At 41.1% G+C, this 12,480-nt stretch overlaps 1 protein-coding gene across 1 annotated transcript in view; it reads left to right on the forward strand.

The window, feature by feature from the left end:
* The window catches only part of LOC138015345 (dynein axonemal heavy chain 3-like), an 81,838-nt gene that overhangs the window by 17,068 nt on the left and 52,290 nt on the right, over positions 1 to 12,480 (forward strand). Inside the window, exons 18-32 of the mRNA XM_068862345.1 lie at positions 71 to 172; positions 1,416 to 1,514; positions 1,723 to 1,758; positions 2,087 to 2,190; positions 3,029 to 3,119; positions 3,197 to 3,264; positions 3,567 to 3,795; positions 4,493 to 4,645; positions 5,147 to 5,288; positions 5,686 to 5,884; positions 6,558 to 6,666; positions 7,854 to 7,973; positions 8,237 to 8,407; positions 9,717 to 9,854; positions 11,341 to 11,484. Of these exons, the coding sequence (XP_068718446.1) occupies positions 71 to 172; positions 1,416 to 1,514; positions 1,723 to 1,758; positions 2,087 to 2,190; positions 3,029 to 3,119; positions 3,197 to 3,264; positions 3,567 to 3,795; positions 4,493 to 4,645; positions 5,147 to 5,288; positions 5,686 to 5,884; positions 6,558 to 6,666; positions 7,854 to 7,973; positions 8,237 to 8,407; positions 9,717 to 9,854; positions 11,341 to 11,484 (1,905 nt within the window). The remainder of the gene's footprint in view (positions 1 to 70; positions 173 to 1,415; positions 1,515 to 1,722; positions 1,759 to 2,086; positions 2,191 to 3,028; positions 3,120 to 3,196; positions 3,265 to 3,566; positions 3,796 to 4,492; positions 4,646 to 5,146; positions 5,289 to 5,685; positions 5,885 to 6,557; positions 6,667 to 7,853; positions 7,974 to 8,236; positions 8,408 to 9,716; positions 9,855 to 11,340; positions 11,485 to 12,480) is intronic.

The following is a 12,480-nucleotide window of genomic DNA, read 5'->3' on the forward strand; positions in this document are numbered from 1 at the left end:
TTAATGAGTTTGAGAAAGCTATTTAAAGTATTTCCGACACTCCCTCTTTCTTTTTCTTCTCTTCAATTAGGCTCTTAATCGAATGACAGAAGAGTGGAAGGACATCGAGTTCGTGTTTGTTCAGTACAAAGACACGGGAGTAAGCATTCTTTCTGCCGTGGATGATCTGCAGGTGAGAATTAGCCAAGGAATGAAAATATTGACCTTTTGTCGTAGCGATGTCGCAGTGGGTCGTGCTCTTCCTCGGAGTTTTTCAATATTATGAAGTACTCTAAACAATACTCGCAGTCATTCCTGGACAAAAGTGGTTTAAGTGCATGGACTGCTTAGAAGCGGCTGCAATTTGCGCCTGTATATGCTTCCAGTCCGCTGGGGGTAAATTGATCATTGTAAAGCGCCTTTGAGACTTGTGATAAAGGCGCTATATAAATGCACCACTTCACTTTACTTTACTTTATTTTATAACTGGCCTTTTAACCTTTAATCTACAGGCAATCATTTTACATCTGCTCCGTAGCCCAGCAGAACAGCTGATTAAACATCTTGATACATCGGGTTCATATCCCCTTTTTTAACACTAAGGGCGCCTTCGATTGACCCTATTCCGGAATAAGAATACGTGGAGAGATGATTAAAGCGGTATGTTTGGCGCGTTTCTAAGCAGCAAGGATAACAAAAATCGCATTTTAGCGGCTATTTGACAATTTTAATGTGAATCTCCGTAAAAACGAAGGATTCCCAACTTATATTCCATTTATTCCTATCCCGGAATACGGTCAATCGAACGCACCCTAATAGGCCATATTACAGATGTTTGCTCAGTGACCTAGCCTATGAATGGCAGCGAGGCTGTCGATGACCTCGTATTGATACAGAACTCACTGCTTTTATCATGTAAATTGTGTTGTTGTGATTCTAATTAGTCTACATTAACATTAGAAAGCAGAAAAGTTTGTATCAAAATAGGATCAGATCACTTTGTCTTTAGTAAGAGTGCGTTACCTCCGAAAGCTGCAGTTTATCCAGCATTTTGGGCTGTGACGTCACAACTAATGCACGCTTCCATTCTTAGGCCAGGTAACTTAATAACTACAACTGTAAAATGGTTCATTTGAATTAGTTTTTATCGGTTGACCGTTCCGAATTTAACCTCATGCTCCACACCCTGTTGATAGGAACGTTCTGGGTACCCATTGTTTTATTGTGTTGTACCAGACTTCTGACTGTCCCCACCCTATGGACGTTTCATTTCCCAGAGGGCCACTCAACTAATATTGACCGATACTGTTGCAACGTTAACTCTGAATTTTAACTATATCAAAGAAGTGCAATCGCTATCAGTTCTACTGACGTTGACTTTCTTGTGACCCAAACACAAAGCCCTTCTAGTAATGTGATCGTGTTTTTTTCAACAGGTTTTGCTTGATGATCATATTGTCAAGACTTTGACGATGAAGGGCTCACCTTTTGTTGTTCCCTTTGAGGCAGAAATGAAAGAATGGGAGACTAAACTAGTAAGTTGAAATTTATCTCATGTTTTGTTTGACATAGGTTGGCGATTTTTTTTCGTTTCCAGTGATAAATTAGCCTTTATATTTAGATCAAATACCCCAGGGAACGAGGCTGTCTGGTTTTTGTTTCACATTTTTATGTTTCACATTCAGTTTTGTTCACAGACGGTCAGGCATATTCACTAGTCACGTTTTTCCCCCTTATTTTTAGAATTTGATGCAAGATATTGTGGAATCCTGGCTAAAGGTTTGTAACAATTTGTCTTCACATCTCATAGTCAGTTTCATGTAGATAGAATTTTCAAGTAAACCAGGTCCCCAGTTTTAACGATAAGACAGTCTATCCCTCATCCTACCACATGGCTTTTTTAACACAAAATTGCATCTCATCGCAATTTTATTTAAAAAGATCGTCCAGCTTCTTTTTTGTAATATGTGACCAGGGAAACCTCAACAAATATCCCTTGATGAGACTACCAAAATAAGTCCGTTTCTGGAATTCCCGAGTCAATTTTTTATGTTGTGTGCAGGCTTTGCGTTGTATAGTTTAATTTTGATTTTGATCCCTTAAACAGGTTCAAGCTTCATGGTTGTATCTAGAGCCTATCTTTTCGTCAGAGGATATCCAAGCTCAAATGCCTGAGGAAGGAGAGAAATTCCGCACAGTGGACAAATACTGGTGTGTTAATTAACTTTGTGGCACGAGCTTTCGGCACTTGCAACCTCTTTCTCAGGGTCTCTCTTCTCTGCTTCTCTCGGCAAAGGAGGCCCTGCGAACGAGATTGTCAGCGCATGATGAGCAAAGTTTACCGAGATAACCTGTGACTGGACACTGGAGGAAGAACAGAGTGCGGAGGCGAGAGAGAGAGAGAAGGGGCAATGACGCTACCGCCTTCTCTCCTGCGTTCCCCTGCAAGGCCCGCGTTGGTCGCCGATTTCTTTTTGGCTCGTTTCTTCACTTCTCAGTATGTTCCTAGGCAATGAACAAAGCGGCAGTGGGTAACTTCAACCTCGTTACCACTTTAATCGATCGGTGCCACTGTGAATGACAGTCATTGCAGGTCTCGTACAAATTTCACGCTCCTTGTTCCGTTAATTAATTTTCCACTAGGCTGAAGCCCCGTTAAAGAAGCCAGCCGACACTTTTCTTTTGCAAACCTCTGGTAGAAAGTGGCGATGAAAGGACTAAATTCTGCTCGCGATCTGGAGAAATCGGCCCGCACTAACAATACCTCAGGATTCCCTAAGAAAGTGGATTACAAATTACAATTTTCCTTTTGGCTTATTTGCTGTTGAAAGGGAAAATCGATGAAAAGGAGGTAATGACACCTCGTTGAAATGCTGTTGTACACATTGCTTTAACAAAAATTTTAATGATCTCGTTTCGGTAATCGGTGATAGGTTTTCATCTCGAGGTGGCCAACTTTGGAGCCGAGATTTGCCTGTAGGTTGTTTCACGACAACGGTATTATTTATGCGTAAACTCACTGGGTTTAATGTTTTTTTGAATTGCAAAGGAGGAAGATCATGACAGAGGCAGTGAAGGACCCCCATGCATTAGTTGTGACGTCACAGCCCCAAATGCTGAATAAACTGCAGCTTTCGGAGGTAACGCACACTTACTAAAGACAAAGTGATCTGTCCGCAATTTAATTGATCAATCGTCTTTTTTGTTGCTTGTCCAGAGCCTTTTAGAAGACATACAAAAGGGATTAAATGAATACTTGGAGAAGAAACGCTTGTTTTTTCCAAGGTAAAAAAAAAGTAACATTTATGCACGAATCAGAATTAAGTAACGCTAACTCCCTTGTAACAAGCTTTCCCGTTCGAGAGACGTTATAGTTTCGTTCTCGCTCCGAGAAGTTTCTTTCACCTTCTTTCAAAATCCAACTGATTTTGAACTTTAGACAAATCAGCTGCACTGTTTATTCCTTCTTCGATGTGGAACAATACATAGCGTTGTATATCTAGCTTTCGTCAACAACTTTTATTTGTTCATTCAATTGAGTGCCATTTTATCTAATAAGGTTGGAATCCTTTCGTCTAAATTTGCAGATTTTTCTTTCTATCAAATGACGAATTATTGGAGATTTTATCGGAGACAAAAGATCCGTTGCGTGTTCAACCGCATCTTAAGAAGTGTTTTGAAGGAATTGCGAAATTAGAGTTCGACGAGAGAAAGGAGATTAACGCCATGATGTCAGCTGAGGGAGAGACTGTCAAGTTTGCAAGGAAAATTGTTCCAGCGCATTCACGTGGCTTGGTAGAAAAATGGTTATTGCAGGTAAATGCGTCATTTTTAAGAGTCTTCCCAGGTACAAAGACGGTTTGGGTTCTTTGGATAAAGGTTAAATTAACGTGACTCATGCTACTCAACCTATTATAAGTCAACTTATTCCTGCGAGACAGTTCATTTTGTTTCCCTCGAATCTCAATGTTTCCCCGAGGCGCAGCCGAGGGAAACATTGAGATTCGAGGGAAACAAAGTGAACTGTTTCCCGAGAGACCAGTTATTAAGTGATTTGTTATACAGCAGAAAAAGAAAAACGTGCAACGGCAACAGCAACGGCGTCGTCGGTCAACATTCGCGGGTAACAGTGCACTGCTTAGAATGGAATAAAACATTCCTTTGTGGAAGAAACGAATTGCCCAGGAAATAAGAAATTATTCAGTTTTTATCGTTTGCTATCGCTCTTATCTCAGGCGTTTCAAATTCGTCTAATGGCAAGAGTAGAGCTTCAGGATTGATACCGTCCTCCTTGAGTTAAACGATTTGAACCATGTCCAAGACAAAACTGCATGTATGTTGTAAATAGACTTGCTTTTCCCAGATCTCAGCTGTCACAAACTTCACCGCCCAGTCTTCGAAAGTGACCGGTACTGGTTTTGGGTGGTAACGTGACGTAATGTTGTAAACGGGGTCTCTCTTTAGTCTTTAAGAGATGGAGAAGTTGCACTTAAACGAAAAGTGTTTCGTTTAGATTGAACAAGTTATGAAGCTCAGCCTTCAAGAGGTAATGTCTGAAGCGGTTACCGCTTACCCACATAACCCCAGAACAGAATGGGTGCTAGCTTGGCCGGGACAAGTAGTGTTGGCCTCGAGTATTATTTACTGGACAATGGAAGTCACACAGGTAAGACAAGAGTTAATTCGTGCGTGGTTATCGTAAAACCACGAAAACAGAATTTAAATTGCAAGTTAACATTTAACAAACTTTTTCTCCTCATTCAGTTCGTTCAACTTATACAAACTTGGCGAACTATACACGACCAGAATTTGGATGGATGGTGCTGACGCTTTGAAAGAAAATTAAAATTTGCTGTTTTATGTTTACGTTTTCCATAAAACTCTAGATTTGGTCATTTCACGTTGCAGATTCACGGAGAACGATCTGGTGGCGCCGCCTCGTCAAAGATTTCAAAGTTGCTAATATTACTCTAGCGGGGCCTTGTGGTATAGGCGCAGTATTTGAGATTTGGAGATCCCTAATTATACTGGAGTGTGATCTGAGAGTTGATCTGGGTACTACCTTGTTCAAATTCTCAGCTTGCGCTCGTCTCCCAGCAAGAGTTTAAACCCCACAAGAGCATTGACTAATCCTCATGGGATTATTCTGCCCTTCGAATTTTTGCAGGCCATGCCAAAGCAGGATGGCTTAGAAAACTATTACAAAAAGAGTACAAAACAGATTGAAGATATAGTTGAACTTGTGCGAGGAACTCTGACTTCCATGTCACGGATTACACTTGGAGCTCTGATTGTCATTGACGTTCATGGTAAGTTGCTTTAAATTAGTCATTCAGGTTGTTTCACAGGTTTAGATTGAATCAGATCCCCTGCATACGTCTACCCACTGCCAGCCGGCAAAACAGCGTCATTTCGTCAAATAACAATTTATCATAGTAATTTCTTTTGTTGGACGAATGACCCCGGTCGTCCAATTATCAAACAACAATGGAATTCGACTTTGTTTGCAATTTGGTGGCTTGCGTTGCACCATATAACTTAAGCCCCCAGTGATGCCACTCGCAACAAAGTTCAGTGCTTATACACCTACTGTTTTTGCATAAACGCGTATATTGACTACTACACGGTTCCGTAGTAAACCCTTTTATATTTGATGAGTTAATTTGAGTATTTTTGCTAGGCTAACCAGGTCCTTTTCTATTTCAGCGCGTGACGTGGTTGCTAAATTGAGGGAAGATGGTGTGACAAATCCAAGCGATTTTCAGTGGATAAGCCAGTTGCGTTACTACTGGGAAACCAAGGCTGTTGTTGTGAAAATGATCACAACCGCTGTCAAGTACGGTTATGAGTATCTTGGAAACAGTGGCAGACTTGTCATCACTCCACTGACAGACAGATGCTATAGGTACTTCCACAACTAATTTGATGTTTGGATGATGGAACGAGCCTTTTAAGCAAACTTGGCAATTACTCACTTGCTACCTTTTTCTCTCCTTGGTTTATTATTGCCCATCCTTTAAGTCCCAGGAGCACTCTTTCCTTTTCCAAAGGACAGGAAGAAAAAACAGATATTTAAGAGGTCTGCCCTTAATCACTAAAAAAACCCCAAGAAGTAGGGGGGTTGCAGGTGAAGTCCGTTATGGGCGGTGCCTACTAATTCAAAGATATTTTTGCCCCGGTTTAAGATTATGCAGGAATTGTAGATCTTAATAACCGCTTACTAACCGAGCGCGAGGGCCGTACTGCCACGACCTCGGGCCGGATAGTTTCAAGCTGCGCAAAAATATCCCTGTATTAGTAAGCATCACCGATAGGAAACCCGAGTATCTCGAGATGCGCAGAACGTATGCGCAATAACAATAGTAAGCACCGTCCTTAACAGTTCGGAAAAAAAACGGCGAAATCTAACCAATCAAACTGAAACAAAAACTCATTCTCCTCGTTAGCATGTGCAAAACTGTTTTAAAACGCGGCTTTCAAGTCTTATAAAAGACTCGAAAAGCCGAACGCCATCTTAAAAAAATTATTTAACAAAGTTTCACCTTTCACTATGCAATTTCTCTTCCGTTCATTTAAAGGACGCTCATGGGTGCTCTCCTATTGAACCTGGGAGGTGCCCCCGAGGGGCCTGCTGGGACTGGCAAGACTGAGACCTGTAAAGACCTGGCAAAAGCTGTTGCTAAGCAAGTAAGGAAATGAATCTCTACAATTATTTCTAGTTACCAAATTAAGTCGTAAATCTGAATTACGCCGCTTTATATGATGTTTTGTTTTGTTTTTGTTTTTACGAGACATCTGGTTTGTCTGTTCTACTGGGCAAACCTGCCCAGAGGGAAGAACAGGCTCGAGGTCCTATGCGAGGTGCTCCACCCTACCCTATCCAGACCAGAAAGACCAGACCACAACACCGCAAACTACATGCCCTACTCTTTACGACAAGTGTGCGGGTTCTTTTACGTCTCACAGGATTATGAACATTGAAGGGTTGTGAGACGGGACCTCCGGCTTATCGTCCTTATCCGAGAAGACTAGAGAGTCTAGCCATTTGCAGATGTAATTACAAAGGCAGCACTTTCTCCTCAGTTATTTAAAGACCCTGAGCGTTGGTCCGGCCTGAGTTGAACTCACGACCTCCCGCGTGACAGCCCGGTGCTCAACCAACTGAGCCACCGGTGTGCGGTTAAATTGATATTTGTTGATGGAACGGTTACCCTTAAGACTGTGATCAATTTCCTTTATTTTTACTTAATTAGACTATTTAAAACCTCATCGTTCACATACATTTAAATAGGTAGTGTTATACGTAGGTGCAAAAATGTCACGTTTTGTTCAAGTGTGTGAACACGCTTAGTATTATTCCGACCGTATTTGAACCAATGCAAGTCCTCCGGCATTTTATGACCATCCTCTATCTATTGAACTCACGGGTCGGAGGTTTGGCTAACTGGGTACAAATAACTTTCTGCCAGCGTTTCAATAGTCCATTTAAGAGTTAGGGTTAGATTGTGAAGTTACCTGGCCTTTTATTGAAAACGAGGCTTGAGTTGAGCTAGTCATGATACAAATCTCCGAGTTAGCGTTGTTGTCATAGAAATGATGCTGTGTGAATGGTGATTAACTTTCCCTCAAAGACTGGGTCACCAATCAAGCAATAGGCCATTTCCGAGTTCATGTCTGCCTTCTCTTCAAAGCGAGTTTAAGTGCGAAGTTTTTTGTGATGGTATAATTAGTTCTTCTTTACATATGAATGAAAACTAATTTTCATAACAAAAACTTCGCACTTAGACTCACCTTGAAGAGGAGGCAGACATGAACGCGGAAATGGCCTATTGTAAAATGACCTATTAACTGAACCACTGTCCACTTTCCGTTAGTGTGTGGTTTTCAACTGTTCAGATGGACTGGACTACAAAGCCATGGGCAAATTTTTCAAAGGACTTGCACAATCAGGAGCCTGGGCTTGCTTTGATGAATTTAACAGGATTGAATTGGAGGTTAGTATGCCTGTGCAAAGAATTTGTTTTCCGTTATGATACCATGCATGCAATATCTTGTTGTTCGGACCGTTGCCTCTGGTGGCGTTTTTAACATAAGTACTTGTTATCCGCAGTAAGTGATCGAAAGATTAATCTCTTGAGTCTTGAATAAAGTTCCTTATTTCTTGTCAGTATACGTGTGCACAAGTTATGATTTATATTATGTATTTAACTAGGTACGTCAAGTTTTGATTCGCTTGATATAAACTATCTTTTTCCAGGTTCTGTCAGTTGTAGCTCAACAGATCTTGACAATCCAACGAGCGGTTATGGAGCAAGTCGACAAGTTTGTGTTTGAAGGAACGGAAATATCACTGGATCCATCTTGTACCATTTTCATCACCATGAACCCTGGTTATGCCGGACGAGCTGAACTCCCTGATAACCTCAAGGTGGGTGGGCATCACATATTCTAACCGAACGTTTTTCCATGGTCGCCATCCCAGTCTCAACTCGGGTGATACAACGCAGCTCTTTACAACCTCGGATTTCATTAGAACGCTCGGTCCTTTTGTTTTTACAAATTCGAAACTTCAACGAGGCCCGGGCAAACTGCATCCGCTTTTGCTTCACCATCCGTTCGATTTTGATGAACAGCGATGTTACATACATACATACATACATACATACATACTTAATTGACCGCTCCCCATAGGAGCTTTTCAGGGCCAATGAATCAACGAAACGACAGAACACAACAACTACAACTGTTAAGAATCCCAACTGGCCGGAGGCAAACCAGTTGGCTAATTTACAAGTGCAGCTGGGAAGTTGAACCAGGGACTACCAGGATCAAATTCAACGAGTGGTCAGAGCGGGTCTTGAACCCGGGATCTCCGGATCTCAAGGCAAGCGCCCTAACCACTGGGCCACACTGCCTCCTAAATGTTAAATGAGTTTAAAAGCGTTTAAACTTTCCTTTAACAACCAACATTTCTTTTGAATGAAGTTGAAACCGTTTCCCCCATTCTTTCAACATAAACATGCAATTAGGATGAATTGCATCGCGATTTTACTGGGTTTGATTTGGGGATACGTATTGCTGCGTTCTCGGTTGTGAGAGTAATATACTGCAATCACTGAAAACGGTGTACGCTCTACCAAGCCATTCATGTCAAGTGGTGGGAACGACCTTGAGGTGAACTGTTCCGCTATTTTTCACACCGTTCCGTGTTTAAGTATTCCGGGGTTCCGTGTACAAGTAGGGAGCTTAAGCACGCGCGTTTTTGAGACGCGGACGGCAACCGGAAGTGAGCTGTTTTCCCTTTTAACTTGTCTTCACACAACCACATTTACATTGCTAAGAATCTTTTCTCCTTTTGAGATGATAAGTATAAAAATCTGGGATACACCACTGCCCTGACACGCGAAATGTTCTCTTCCGGTTGCCGTCCGCTTCTCAAAAACGCACGTGCTCCCCAGTATTCCGCCGTTCCGGCATTCCACCATTCCAGCGTTCCGTGTTTAAGAACTTGCCTTGTCAAAACGAATTGAGTAATTGTGGGTTTCAAGTGATGTTTATAGGAGATAGAGAAGCTTTACCATTGGCTGAACCATGGCGGCATTCTAGCTAGCGACGACCTAACTTAAGATATCGCTTAGTTCATGAGACAGTTCATACGAGAAGAAAACCGAGGAGAACTGTTATTCATTGAGATTGCCTTTTGTTATTGAATTCGTTTGTTACATTATCATTTTCAGGTTCTTTTCCGCACTGTAGCGATGATGGTTCCTGATTATGCTTTGATCAGTGAGATCAGTCTTTATTCTATGGGATTCGTTAATGCTCGCAGCTTGTCGGCCAAGATTGTGGCTGTCTACAGGCTTTGCTCTGAACAGGTGTGGAAAGTGTGGTAATTTTAAGAGTGTAGTAAGAATCCATTCACTGTAGCAGTACTGCACACAAAAATTAAATACTAATTTTCGTTATTGTTATTAATGTAGTGTATACTGTTTTGCAAATACAGGTAATTTGAATTATTTGAATTGAACGACTTAATAGTAAAATTTGATAATGTCTTTTCACTCTAAGAATTGCTTCACTGTGTTACCCACGTCACCTGTTTTCCTGAGTTTTATTTCCTTGGCAAGAAAAACGTCACTCCCATTGATTGAGCCGCTTTTACGTATTCCTTATTAAGAAAATATTTCATCGTTGAAAGTGCAAGGAAATGCTGTCCTTTATGTAGCATTCGTGCAATTTACAATGGCCACCTCATGAGGCCAACTCAGTAAAGTAAGGGATTTATCATTACACCTCTATTCAGAAGTTGCTAAACTTGCTCGAGTCGGGCAACCACGAGGACAACTTCAGCAACCTTTGAAAAGTGATCGTTTATTCTTCATTTTACGAGTAAAAGCGGAATTCAATACTTGTGTGATATAACTAAAGAAAAAAAAATATCCAAAATGATCAATACGTAACCTGTTGTTCGATTCGAAGAATCAGGACTGAGTGGGGTCCAATACGGTCTGTAATCATACGAGTGATTAATAGAGTGATTTAGCAAAGACAACGCGACGGCAAAGACGACGGCGCGCGCACATTGAAATAGCCGATTAGGACTGGGTCGAAGACGCCGTCGCGTCGCGCAGCGGGAGTCCGATTTGTTTAACGATTACAATAGTGAGTGACAAATTACATTGGAATAAACGAGGCGGGAATAAATAAAAGAATGGGAAAAAAATTTTAAATAAACAGATTCGCTGGAATGGAGTCATTTTGAGTATATGACGTTCACTATCTTATAATTTGCATTTGATAATGGTGACATGTCGTCGCCGAAACGTCATATTTTTATATCGCTATTTTTTATTCTAAAATGTTTCTCAAAACCTCTCATCGTTAGAAGTACGATTACAGAATGAATTGGACGGCACGAAGTCCTGTTACCAATTAATCATAACCATTACAATTTCCGAGAAAACAAATGCATTCCTTTTTCACTGTCCACTGTTACAAATTCGTCAATTTTGGGAAATCCCCAGTTTGGTAGGGTAAGTGGCTGTTGCTATGGTTATTGTGATAAATTCTGTGATCGGTCGATTAAGCCTGAGTGCATGATTGGCTGATGTAACTATCCGATTACAGGCGTCCGATTTCACTGTCCGATTACAACCCTACACAAGAATTAGTGAAAAGTAAAGCAGTTAACGCACCACTGAATCAAATTTGAGAAAATTGTAATGGTTATGATAAGTTAGGTAATAGGATTATTTTCAAGTGGTGTGTATTAATAGAAATGCACTTCGGAAAATTTTGGGTTTAGGAGATAACACAGGTAAAGAAAGCGAAACTGACCTCAGAAGTGTTTTTCCTCCTTAGCTGTCTTCCCAGCATCATTATGATTATGGAATGCGGGCTGTCAAGTCGGTTCTCACAGCTGCTGGAAACTTAAAGCTGAAATATCCAGAGCAAGATGAGGATATTTTGCTTCTCAGATCCATCATGGACGTCAATTTACCCAAGGTGAGATCAGGAGCCCGTTCATCGAAATTCCCGACAACTTTCCCTGCGCGAAAGGCCATTTGCAAAAGTGCAATCCGCTTGTTTTGATAAGCTAGTCTTGTAAATTTTTTTCTGAGTAACAAAAAGCAAACTGATTGTAGAGTTTGACTACTGGGCCGGAAAGTTGTGGGACTTTCGAGAAACGGATCCCGGGGAACAAAAGTTTGTTTGTTTTATAGTCTACAAGATCGTTATTGATAATGGAGGATGACAGGAGGCTTTGTTGTATAATTTTGTCTGTTGTTTTTGCCCTGATTTTGTAGAAGCAGCAGCAGTCGATATAGAGCGAGTTTCAATCGAGTGTCGTAAAACCCAAACCAAAGTAATTACTTTGGCCAATCAAAAAGGACGGAGACAATCCAGTAAACCAATCAAAGCTCCAAGTAATTACACGTAGCCGACTCAAAGCGCGGGAAAATGTGCAGGCGCGAGCCACGACTGGTTTTGGTTTCACTTCTGATTGGTTGAAAAAGTGGCGGCGAGAACTTTGAACCAATCACTGAGTGAAGTAATGCAAAACCAAAGCAATTCACTACTTGCTCAATCCCATAATACACCTCTATTACCTCCCAAGACTTTTGCATAGCAATTGTTTGCAATTTTTCCTGGGACATGAAAATGTCCCAAGAGAAGTCGAAGACAATGCCTATGCAGATTTTTGGGGGTAAAAGAGGTGTATTATGGGATTTGTGCAAGTAGTGAATTCCCTATTTGCTTTCGACACTCAACTGAAAATCGCTCTAAAAGACCGTAAGCATGATTAATTTAAAAAGCTTTGTTAAGTTGACTGAAGATATTACATGACCGCGCAGGGATACGAATTTTGTCGCCTGGGAGTGCTATTGAACATAGTATCTTCACTTTGCCCGACGAAGATATCAAATTTTAGGAAAAGAAAAATCCCGGTGTGTCATCGACATCTATATAATAATAATTAAGTGAAACTATTTTTCTCGC

This window comes from Montipora capricornis, chromosome 9 (assembly GCF_036669925.1).
Source record: "Montipora capricornis isolate CH-2021 chromosome 9, ASM3666992v2, whole genome shotgun sequence".
Lineage (NCBI taxonomy): Eukaryota > Metazoa > Cnidaria > Anthozoa > Scleractinia > Acroporidae > Montipora > Montipora capricornis.